The 12,446-nt window shown below is 50.8% G+C and overlaps 1 protein-coding gene across 1 annotated transcript in view; it reads right to left on the reverse strand.

Moving 5' to 3' along the window:
• The window catches only part of LOC139073690 (kallikrein-1E2-like), a 5,008-nt gene extending 841 nt beyond the window's left edge, over positions 1–4,167 (reverse strand). Inside the window, exons 1-4 of the mRNA XM_070559531.1 lie at positions 4,122–4,167; positions 2,124–2,283; positions 353–639; positions 70–206 (exon numbers count right to left, since the gene is read on the reverse strand). Coding sequence (XP_070415632.1) covers positions 70–206; positions 353–639; positions 2,124–2,283; positions 4,122–4,167 — 630 coding nt within the window. The remainder of the gene's footprint in view (positions 1–69; positions 207–352; positions 640–2,123; positions 2,284–4,121) is intronic.
• Positions 4,168–12,446: the final 8,279 nt, after the last annotated feature.

The raw sequence follows: 12,446 nt of genomic DNA on the forward strand, positions 1-12,446 counted from the left end.
CACCCCGGCCCTGAGTCTGGGTCCACCCCCCTCAGAGCTGCAGCATCTTAGCAGGAGAGGGCGGCTCACCAGGCAGATGCTTCCACTATCATCCCTGTGGGTAGCGCACAGCACGAACTCGGTCATCTTCTCTGGGTAGGCTCGGGCACACTTCTCATTAGACTGGAGTCGGAGTTCCACACACTGGAGTGTGCCTGACCCTCTGTCTATGGGCAATGGAGAGACAGAGCTGTGGCCAGTCGCACCTGGCTTTTCAGTCCCCTCCTCCCTCAGACCCCACTGTCTGGGCCCCCAGGTTCCCCCCTCAGACCCGCTGTCTGGGCTCCACGCGGTGTGTCCGGCCCTGGCGTACTTGTAAACGTGCTGATCAGGCCCCAGCCCGAGGTGTAGCAGGTGCTTCCCAGTTTGGGTTCCTGGGTGGGCAGGTCCAGGATCTTCACAGCGTCTGTTATCCGGGCGGGCTGAGCCAGGCGGAGCAGCATGAGGTCGTGGCTGATGTCATCATAAGGGCGCAGGTATTTCTTCTTCAGGAGGCTCAGGTCGAATTGTGGATCTAGGAAGCTGTCACTGACCTGGTGGAACTGGGCTGTGTCTTCATCCTCAGACAGATTGTGACGCCCCAGCCAGATCTGGTAATGGCTGGGCAGAAGAGGGATGGAGGGAATGAGGAGGAGAGGGGAGGGGAGAAGGGAGATGGGGCAGGGGAGCCTGGGGGAGGGTCCAGGAAGAAAGAGAAACAGTGAGAAAAACAAAGAGAGAGATAAGAAAGATCATGAAGAGAGAAGAAAGAGTCATGAGGAAAAATAGAGACAGTGAGGGAGGAAAGAAAGAAATGTGACAGTGTGAAAGAGGCAGATCTGGAGAGAAATGGAGTAAAAGAGAGGTTAAAATGATAGAATGAAAAAGACAGAGAGGAGAATGAGAAAAAGAAGGAGCGGTTAAGATATAGGATGAGAAACAGAGACAGTGAGAACTCATCACAGGGAAGAAGCAAAGAGTGAAGAGGCAGGAGAAGGAGAAATAGAGAAAGTGAGTAAGCACGGAGGAAGTGAAAAAGAGCAACCGAGAAACAGAGGAGAGCAGGCCAGGGATGGGGACACAGAGTGAGAGAGAAGAGGGGGGAGGGCGGGAGGTGGGGCAGGGGGAGGGGGAGGGGCTGTTCTAAAGGAAAGTCCATTGGGGGAAAGTAACAGTTCAGGGTGGCAACAGCGTCTCATTGGCTGAGCTGCAGCATTTCTCATTGGCTGAGCTGCGGCGTTTCTCATTGGCTGATCTGCAACGTTTCTCATTGGCTGAGCTGCAGCGTTTCTCATTGGCTGAGCTGCATCACTTCTCATTGGCTGGACTGTTGCCAGGTGGGGAGAGAAATCTTCCTTCAGTAGCAAAGTGGTTTTACTTCCTGTCCAAGATGCAGGCATCCTTTGGTGTAACTGACGATGTGTGATAGGGCGTGGGAGCTCCCCCTACAGGCCTTCGCCACTCCAATTTAGTTGAGGTTTCTTTTATTAATTTCCACCCCTGTGTCCCCCTGGACGGACAACTGTCCTGGAGAGAGGGGCTGGGCAGCGTGAGAAGTCTCCCCACCCCCCCATGTTGGGATGATCCCTTCCTTTTCTCTGGGGGTCCCTGCAGTCCCATCCTGGGGGTGAGTGTGCTCAGCGGTGATGGGGTAGAGGGAGTGGGGCAGACACCGAGAGAGAGAGAGATGGGGCGGAGAGATGGAGGGTGAGACACCCAGCGACAGAGATGGCAGCTGAGAGACCCAGAGATGGACAGAGACAGGGAGAGACACAGAGACATGGAGACAGATGAGAGGGGGAGATAGAGACAAATCATAGTCACACAGAGAGAGACACAACAGAGACAGGACAGAGGGAGAAACAGGAAGACAGAGAGACAGTTACATGGGGAGACACAGAGAGACCAGGCAGCCATGGCAGGGCTTCCCTGGGGCCATCCAGTCCCAGCCCCGCCTCTCTCCCTGGGCCCTGGACCAGTGCCATCCTTCTCTCCCTCAGCCCCCAGCCTCCCCTGAGGTTATCCCAGGGCAATGGTCCTGGCTGACCATTCCTGTGGGAGCACAGATGCCACCAACCCCCCCCAGACCTTCTGCCCCTACTCACTCACTCATGCAGTGAGCGGCTGTGAGCACCCACTGGGGGTGCACCAGAACGCCCCCACACTGGAAGTGCCCTTGATGATACACAGCCACCTGCCAGGGTTTGGAATGCTTCTCACACTCCCAGCCTCCTATGATCCGGGACTGGATGGGGGGCAGGGCGCCTGTGAAAGGGGTGCTAGGTCAGGGGGGTGGAGGTTAGCCATGGGGCTGGGGGACTGAGCTAGAAGAGGGAGCTGTGCGGTGGGGTTAGGGGCACATGGGGGCAGAGGACCAGGCTGGGGGTCTGGGAACATGGGCAATGGGTGTTGGGAAGGACCTGGAATTCCTGAACCGTCCCTGGGATTTTGGGATAGTGGTTGTTTCTGGGTGAGGAGATTTTATGCAGAGAGCAGAGTCGACCCCAGGGATCAGGGTAGGAGACAACATGGCAGCATTTGGAGCAGCATGTGGTGTGGGAGTCGGGTGTTTTGGGGGTGACTTGGGGTCTTGGACTGAGGGAGAGGAAGCTGTGAATTCTGAGAAAGAGATTCTGAAAACCAGGGATAAAGGCCCCAAGAGAGCAGCCCAGATGCTGGGGGCAGAGAGGATTTGGGAGGTTAAGGGGAACTCAGGCTGTGAATGTTTAGGGCCAGCGTTGGGCTTTCAGGTCCTTAAAAGGATGCAGATTTGGGGAATCAGGTCCGAGAGGCCAAGAAGAGCGTCTGGAGCTGGGGAATCTGGGTGTGATTTACGGTGCCTGGATTGGGGCTGGGAGAGTTGGGAGAATTTGGGGTTCTAAGTCAAAGAGTGAATGAAAGGCTTAGACTGGGAGAGATCCTGTGACGGTTTGGGGTCCTGTGAACCAGGAATGGCTTCCAATGGGGTGAGGGTTCTGGGGGATACGGTTCAGGTCAGGCTGGGGCCAGGGCTGAGCAGGGAGGGGTGAGTGATAATCAATGGGATAGGATATGGATTGGGATCTTTGTTTTTAAAGGGGATGAGGGTCATGGAGTGATTTATGGTTCATTTAGTCTGCTCCAAGGGCAGGAATGGAGAAGGGAGGGACGTGGGGGCCAAGTGGATGTAGGGTGGACTCAAGGCCCTGCTTGACGTGGAATCCTAGAATCACCTATTGGGGTACCCAAGGGAGTTCAGGGCAGGACAACGGGGCTTGTAAAGTATTGGGGCTCTTGAGGCTCCTGGAAAAGCAGAGATGCTAAAAGAAGGGATTTGTGTTGGAGAAGACCTGAAGCGAGGGAGTGATGGATTTTCTGTGAGAGAGAAGTTGCTGTTGGGGGTGTCTGGGTATTTTTCTTGAGGAGAAGACTGGCAGTGCTGGATAGGGGTCTGGAGCAAAGATTCAATGAAGGAGGGGAAATGTTCAGAACCCCCATACCAGGGTGGGGAGCCCACTTGGAGTCACAGGTCAAGTAGCGTGGCTGAGAAGAAGCAAGAGTGTCTGGAGGCATTCGTGTGTCCTGGCAGCAGGACTGGCAGGTCAGAGGTCCAGGTCTGGGGGACAAGGTTGAGAGCTGACAGCTGGATGGGAAATATCACTGGGACCTGGTGGGACTCATGAGCTCAGGAGCCAGATCACTGATCCATAGAGAACTAGGTGGTAGAGGGGGATGATGAGGGTCCCAGGGACCCGTGGGATTGGGAGAAGACCTTGGAAGAATGGGAGACCTGAAAGAGAGACAGAGATGGCCCAGAATTTGCCTCTTTGGTAAAGTGGCTGGGGGCAGGGAGAAGGTTCTAGGAGCCCCTGGGAGGGAGCAGGGACTTAGTGTGGAATGAGGACTGTGAGGAATTTGATGAAGGTGCAGGGGCTGCGATAGGTTTTTAGGATGGAGCTGGGGAGACAGGGGGAGCCTGGTACTTGGGATGGACTGTGGGTTGGAGGGCTGTGTTGGGGTGGGCCGTGGGTTGGGGGATGAGGCTGGGGTGCTGGGGGAGAAGGGAAAGACATATGAGGAGGTGAGGGCCCGCTCCCCATCCCGCATCCCCTGCTCTGTCTCACCAGTCTCGCCCAGGGATAAGTCGAGGCACAGAACCAGGAACCACATGGTGACAGAGGTGTCCAAGGGCAGGCAGGCGGTGAGCCTTGAGCTGGAGAGCCTCCCTGGGGAGTCTTTTAAAGCTCTCCTTCCCCCAGGGCCCCACCCCTGCCCCGCAGGCACCCGGATGCTGGCCAAGGGCCTGCGCCTGCTGGCTGGGAGCTGGACACCTCCTCCCACGTGCAAGGCTGTTGAAGGGAGGGAGAGCCAGAACTTGTTTTCCTGTAGGTCTTAGATTACCCTGGGTGCGTTTTGGGGGCTAAGGCCAGATGCGGCAGGGCGTATGGCTCCTGGGGGCTTGCTCTTGAGGACAACATTGGTGAGAAGTGCCAGTGGGAGGGACAGAAATAGTAGGGTATCACTGACCCTGATACCATGCCTCATACGCCTTACCCCCAAGACTTAGTGTCCCCTGACGTACCAGCAGTGGGGCTCTGAGACCCCCTGATCCTTGCTACGCTCTGAGCCGATAGGAGAGCACTCCCACTTTCTGCGTCCCTTGAAATAGAAGACTTGGCTTTCAGAACTCCCTGATGGTTGCTCTCTCAGGCTAAGAATCTAGTTCTCTAATCTATTGATCCTCTCAAAACAAGCCCTTGGGGGTCTTAAAGATCCATAATCATAGCACCCCCAGAACCACAGGTCCTGGGGTCACCCAGAGCAAGTTTCCTAGCATTCCCAAATCCAATGTCCTCCAAAACAAGGCTGGGGTCCACATGACGTCCACTCCTTAGTCTCCAGATCTGGGACCTTGGCTTCCCAAGGATTCTGGATGATGTGCCCTCCCGGGACAAGAGCATGATCCCTGCAAAGTCTAAGGTGCCCTACTCTGTAAATAAGATATTTAGGGCTCAAGAGCCAGGTTTGTGTACCTCAAGATTGAGGTGGCCTTGAAAATCCCATTGTGGGGTCTCAGAGGAGAATCAGGAAGTATCCTCCCGTGGCCTCCATTGTTAATCTGATTAGGTTTTCTAGGCTTCCAGCACGTTGATTATCTCTGCTGTTCAGTACAACCAGAAGAGGTCACGTGGGTCAGCCCAGCTGTGTGTCAAGAACTTGGTAAAATCTTCCTTCTTTCCTACATGAGAAAACAGAAGATCCTAAGATAGCTAGTGAGATGTAAGTGGGCACAGATAAGCACAGTTTAAAACCTTAAGGACTAGGGCAGAAGGATATGCTCAGCCAGTGGCCGGATCTCTGACACTCCCTCACGTACATACCAAAAGTTACCAGAATCACCAAGTGGAGAGAGGTGTGCCTCAGCTTGAGTGAGGACCTCCTTGATCCAGTGCTGCCATCTTGTTCCCATCTACAACACAACCAAAACTCGATCCAACTCAACCAACCCAATCCAAAGCAACCCACAGACGCCCAGCCAATTCAACCAACTACAGCACAACCTAACCCAATTTAACCCAACCCAAACCAACCACACCATACACACCTAAATCCAAGGCAACTCAGTGCCATCCAGTTTAGCTCAGACCAGCCCAAACCCATCCACACAATCCTGATCCAACTCAACTCAACCCGCCCAATTTAACCCAACCCAGCCCAACTCCCCACGTCTTCACCTTTCAAAATCAAACCAAACTCATGCCTGTCCTCGCGTCCAATTCTATCAACCCCTATCTCTGTGTCTTCTGCACTGGAAACCAAACCGACTCCCATTCCCAATTCAACCCACACATACGTCTCAACCGAAAGCAAAGCAAACCCATCCCCAACCCCAACGGTGCCACCACAAACCAACTGCACCATTGTCAGTCCCTAACCCAACCCCAGCACAATCCTGTCCCCATCTCTAATCCTGCTCCAAACCCACCCCCATTTTAACTGCTTTTCCTGCTCCATCCACAAGCCACCCTGGCATCCTCTCTGACCCAGGGAAACCCAGATCCAGTCCCCTCCCAACTCTCAAAGAAACCTCCATCACTCTTCTTAACTGATGACACCCTGGGCTCTGAACTCTCAGGAGTCCGAGCCTGCACCCTAAACTCCAGCACACCCCATGGTGTTCATCAGGGGCCCTGGATAGTCCTAGTCACAAGCTGTAGAGGAGATGATGAGTCCTTGCCCATCAGGACATCAGGAAAGGGCACATTACCAGTCTCCTCTGTTCTCTCTCAAGAACCTAAGAGTTTGGGTCCCATAGCCCTCTTCACATGGGGCCGGGACCTATAACTTCTTCCTCTTTCAGAACCCAGGACTCCTTCAAAACCAGCCGTCCAGACCCCAGCTCTGCCACCCCAAAGGCACGCTTTCTGAACCCAACTTATGCCCCCAGTGGACCTGCCTTCATCCCGGGTCTGGCATTGGGTCTCAGACAGCACTCCGTGTGGGGGGACGAGGGAAGCACTGCCGTATCCACACTTGAAGGGACCCCTTGCTGTGGCTGGGGGTGGGATGCACACTCCTCACCCTCCAGGAGCTCGTCACTGTCCTGGGCCACCGGGAGAGGTGGTGGAGGACCCCCGAGGACAGAGGCTTTTTCTTCAGCCCTTGCCCCATCCCTGCACCTGCCCTCCCTGCATATTCTTCACAGATGCCTCCACCGATTCCTGCAGAAGTCTCTGATTTTTATTTGCAAATCACTGCCCTCTCTCTAGCTTTTGCAACTGCCGCCTCTTTTCTCCAGAACGTTCCTGTCTCACCTTACCCCATTTTCTGTAGGACCTGTGGCACAGAGAGGAAGGGGGAAGGCAACAAGTTCCCTGTGATTGGGCGTTGAGATAGGAACCGTGGATGTGGGTTCAGACAGGTGGGCACTTGGAACCAGTCATCCCAGCTCGCCGACCTGTCGTGGACATCAAATCGATGTGGCCACTCACATACGACACACAGTTTTGACCTCAGAGTCTGGACATCTCAGTCAAACTCAAGGACACGAATGTGGCCAAACAAGGTCATACATGCACAACCAGACTGCCAAACGTAGATACTGGTATAGCCAGCACTTTCAGCTAAATTCACTCCCATGTACTTGGGTTGCAGCTTCAAGCATCACAACACAGATGTTCGTGTGTGTGTATATGAATATAGACAATTAAGACACGGGTGTGCATGCACACACACAGTCACGGACAGATTTGGACATCAAAGCTTAGCCCTTAACAGCCTTTCTGAACTGGACCTCTCTCTCACGGATGCTTCTCTAGTAGGCAGTGTGCAAGATGGTCTCTCCATCAGAGCAGGTTTGTTTATTGTCCAGGATAGTAAAAATAACGTGTCTCTCCAGAACAGATTTGTTTACTGTCCTGGATAATAAAGATAATGTCTTTGCAACAGATTCATTGTCTGCTGTTCAGGATAGTAAATAGACTACGTCCCTCCAGAGCGGTTCTGTTTTTGATCCAGGATGATAAAGATAATGTCTCCTTCCAGGGCCAAGGTTGGACAGGTTTGCTGGCAGCTCCCTTATGAGACTGAGGATTCCTGAGCTCGAATTCCACGTGGCTTATGCATAAATCACTGTGTGCACAGCACCCACCAGGGCCTCTCTGATCATCCTACAGGACTTGGGGGGCAAGGGGAATTGATGTGAACATGATGGTCGTGTTTCCTGCTATGCTGTGAGTAATACGTCCTTTGTCTCTGACCCAGGAGTATGGTGTGTTCCGCCAGTGTCTATAAATCGTGACGGGCTAACTTAATTGTTTGCAGGTAGGAAAATCTCAGACCCACCCCTGTTCTTGTCATACACACAGGCACTGAGGCTGCACCAGACCAGCTGGAGTTGGAGGTGGGTGGGGGCCCCGGCTGGGTGCAGTGGGGAGATAGAGGACAGGGAGAGGGGAGGACACAGAGAGAGCCTGAGGGGATGGTGCGGTGGGGGGAGGTTTGGAGAGAATCTCAATGATGAGGGTTGAGCGAGGGGGTTGATGAAAGTCCGCCCCACCCTCTCCAGGGTGGGGGCATCAAATCACAACAAATTGATTAGCATTTGGTGATTGATCATGGTGTCTGGAGTCCCCTTCCCTCAGAGTAACCCTGACCTTATGTCCGCTATTCTCTGAGTGACAACCACTTCCAGTGTGAAATGAAGGAGTAGTGCCCACCTCACAGGGCTGTTGTGAGGCTCAAGTGAGCATCTGTAAGCTCTGAGCACCGTGCCTGCCACACACTAAGCACTCAGCAGTGCTGGCACGCCCTCACAGGGGACTGCCCTGGGCCAGGCACGTACTAGTGCCTTACACACATGCCTGCACTGAATTCTCTACAACAACCCCGTGAAGGAGGGTGTCTGGTAGAGGATAGATCTTGCTTAAAGGGAAATGTTGCCTTTTCCCTGGACTCCTGAGAGGTGATCTGCACGTCTTTGGGACATTCTTCCTGCAAAGAGTGCCTTTGTTTATCTGCAAGACTTGAGCCCTATCGGATAATCTAACAATGTCATTTATAGTGGGGGTCAGAACAGCAGGATTTCTGAGGACTGGGGTGAGGCACTGACGTCGGCAACCCCAAATCAGGATGGATTTGTGGTTTGACCGAATCCTTGGTTGGGACTGTCCTTCCTTATCCTGTGTGGTCTCTGTTGCATCCAGCCAGTGAACAGGCATAGGCTGGTGTGGATGTTGGGCCAGTTGGCAATGCCATAGATGATTTCTCCAGTGGATTCAAGACCATGCATGAACACCACGAATGCCGTAGGGTTGTAGGAGCTGCCCAGAGAAAGAGACTGAGAGTCATGGAGATAAAGAGAGGAAGAAAAAAAGGCAGGACAGCCCCACACCTCAAAAACCACCTTGCAAAGAATGACTTCCTACAACCTATGTCCACTCCAGAGCCCTGAGTCTCCAGTGTGCTCCACCGTGACCTGGAAAATGGCAGAGTAGGACGCTTCCGGGGTTAGTCCCTCCACCAAAATGACCGTTAAACTATAAAGGATGATCAGAACCAACAATTTCAGAACTCTAAAATCTGATCAGACAGTTACAGCCGCTCGGGACTGCTTGATGAAGGTAGTGGTTGCTGGAATTCAATGAGAGAGTACTGCATGGGGACCAGCTCCCATCCTCGTTCCTCAGCCACAGCTGTAGGGACAGTAGTCGTGCTCCTGCAGTGGCTGGTGAGTGCCAGGGCAAAAGGTGAGGGCCTTGTCCTGCAAAATTGGGGTCATGAATTGTGATCTGTTTGGTGATTCCTTTTGTTCTCAGCTCCTTAAGCATTGGGGGCTTCCCTGGTGGAGGCTATAGGAAGACTCAAAGAGACACACCCCCTTTTAAAAATTGGGTATAATTGTGTACAATGCTTTTCGTACGCTGCCAACTGCAGTTTGCTAGTATTTTGTTGAGAGTTTTGCATCTATATGCGTGAGAGATATCTTAAGGATTCAAGGAAACCTCTGTTATGTCACAGGCTGACTTAGAGATAATGGAACCAAAACTTCAGTGACTACATTCAACAAGGAATACAGGGTTTTCAAAATGATTTGGAAAAGTCCAATAAATTGGAACAGACAGAAAGGACTCCAGCCCTCAAGAAGCAAAACTCAACCATTTCTAAGGACGGGGGGTGGGAATCTGATTTCCAGCTTTGTCCAGCACATCATAATACTAACATGTCCAATTCTTGACAAAAATCTACAAAGCATATAAAGAAACAGAAAAATATGGGCCATTCACAGGGAAAATATAATTTTATGAAACCAGCTTTGAGGAAGCCCAGACATTGGGATTACCACCCAAAGACGTGAACTCAACTGTCTTAAATATGCCCATTTAGCTAAAAGAAACCATAAGCAAAGCACTAAGGAGAACAATGTATGAAGAAATAGGGAATGCCAATAAAGAGGTACAAATGATAAAAAAGGAGTGAAATAGAAATTCTGAAGATGAAAAGTACGCTAAGTGTAATGAAAAATTCACTAAAAGGTTTCAATGGAAGATCTGAATAGGCAAAGAAAGAATGCCTAAACTTGAAGATGTGGAAGTGAAATTATTCAGTCTAAGAAGCAGAAAGAATAAAGAAGGGAGAAAAATGAACAGAGCCTGAGGCATCTGTGGTACAACAGCCAGTGTACCAACACATCATGGGAGCCCAGAAGGAGGAGAAAGAAAGAAAGGAAAAGAAAAAATATTTGAAGAAATAATGGCCAAACTTTGCAAATTGGTGAAGGACATGAATTTGTACATCAAAGAAGCTCAGTGAATTCTAAGCAAGATCAACTCAAACAGATTCACACCAGGACACATTTTAGTCAAATTGTTGAAAGCCCAAGACAAAGAGAGAATCCTGTAAGTAGAAAGAGAAGCCCCTCATCACATCCGAGAGATCCTCAATAAGATTAGCTATTTCTCATCAGAAACCATGAAGGCCAGACGGCAGTGGAATGATGTATTTAGAGCCTTTAAAGCAAAAGTCAATCAAGAATTCTATACACGGCAAAAGTATTCTTCGAAAGTGAAGGTGAAATTAAAACACTCCCAGGTAAACAAAAGATGTGAGAGTTTATTACTAGGAGACCTACTCTACAAGAAGTGCTAGAGGGGGTCCTTTAGGCTGAAATGAAAGTATCTTACTTTGACCAAGCTAATATGGCTGGGAGTGACATTGCGTAGTTTCCAAGAATAGCCCTTAGGGGCCTTGTGGCTTCCATTTTCCTCCTTTTGGAGCCCTGAGCTGCCATGTAAAAGAAGGTCAACTGATTGTAACCTATCATTAACTCAATTAAAAAAAAGCAAAGAAGTTTAACTGTCTGCAGGGAAGACCATGTGATGAGACCGAGGATGAAAGGGTCTGAGCAGAAAGAGGCCCCAGCTTTCCAAATATCCCGGCTGAAGGGCTAAGATTTCTGAGTGAGGCCATTGAGGACCCTCCAGCCTAATTCAACTTCCCGAGCAAAATCAGTCAACACTCATGCAGAGATGAACCATCCCGGTGGAGCCCTGCCCAGCCAACCCACAGGGGTGATCGGAGCAGCCAAGTTGGATTCTGTGGTTTGTGCCACAGCTGAGCATTTGAGCTTAGGAATCAATCTTGTAAGGGGGCTGCCAGCAAGGTCTCCTAACCTTTGTCTCCCGATGGAGATAATATCTTATTATCCTGGGCCACAAACAAAACTGCTGTGGAGGGACATATTATATTTATTGTCCTGGACAGTAAACAGATCTTTTGTGGGGAGATATTATCTTTATTATCTTGGACAGTAAACAAGCTTTCTCTGGGGGCGATACCACCATGCAAGGCTGCTTGGCAGACAAACAACCTTGATAGACAGTCCAGAGTGAAAATGTATTCATCCTTTGCTCTGAAGACACGTGACAGACCCACAGAGACTTTTCTCCCAAAGTCATTTGGCTTCCAGCCTTCACCTCTCCCCGCAAGACAATCTCACTCTTTCTCCCTCATACCCCTCACCCACCGCATCTGTGTCCCCTGCTCACTGTATTCCTAGGTCCAGTTTCCAACAACAGGGGGCAGAATGTGGTCCTTTGATCTCTATGTGCAATTCCTGCCCTAATGTTGCTGTATGTGTGTATAAATGTGGCTTTGACCTTGAGAGGATACCCCCATATTTCCCAGAACAGAAGCTCATAGTCCTTTGACCTTGAAAATCTCTTTGGTTCTTGTGCATAGTCCAGTTCTAGGTGTGTGTGTGGGTGGTAGATGTGCAAGGCTCTACTTGTCTACTACCTGCCTGCACGTGTGAACCGTGTCCCCATAGGTCAAACCCAATGAGTGACTTTGAACACCAAGTGTCTGATGTGAGGGCTCATCTAGAGATGGATGGATATGTCCCGTCCTGGCTGCCTGTGTCTCTCGCTATGTGTGTTTCACCTTCACGGCCAGCCCTGTGTCCAGGGGTTAGCCCTGGGGTCTGATTTAGTGGGTCCACATCTGAGTGCTCGGCTTCTGGGTTTGTGCCTGCAACTTTGAATCACCACTAAGCGGCTTGTGGATGAATCAAGTTTTGACCTTAACTATCTTATCATGTATGTCTGACTTTGGCCATATTTCTGCCCACAAGATAAAAATCCAAATACATGTCTCATAAAATATCATGCATTTTTGATTAAAGTAACTAAACTTATTAAGCAGTTACTATGTTCCAGGCATTATAACACACACGCGCACACACACACACACAAGTATTTAACCCTTACAACAACTCCCATTTAACAGATAAGGAAACAGAAGCACTCTGAAGCCAAATTCTGGATATAACCACCATATCATAGACTCATGTTTGTGAACATGTCTTTAGGGGCCTGAGTGCATAATGCCTCTCCCTTGTGTTATTAAGGACCCCACCTTTTACGCCTGGACCCTGTGTACAAGTGTGTGCA

Source organism: Equus przewalskii, chromosome 9 (genome assembly GCF_037783145.1).
Source record: "Equus przewalskii isolate Varuska chromosome 9, EquPr2, whole genome shotgun sequence".
NCBI classification, from domain to species: Eukaryota; Metazoa; Chordata; class Mammalia; order Perissodactyla; family Equidae; genus Equus; species Equus przewalskii.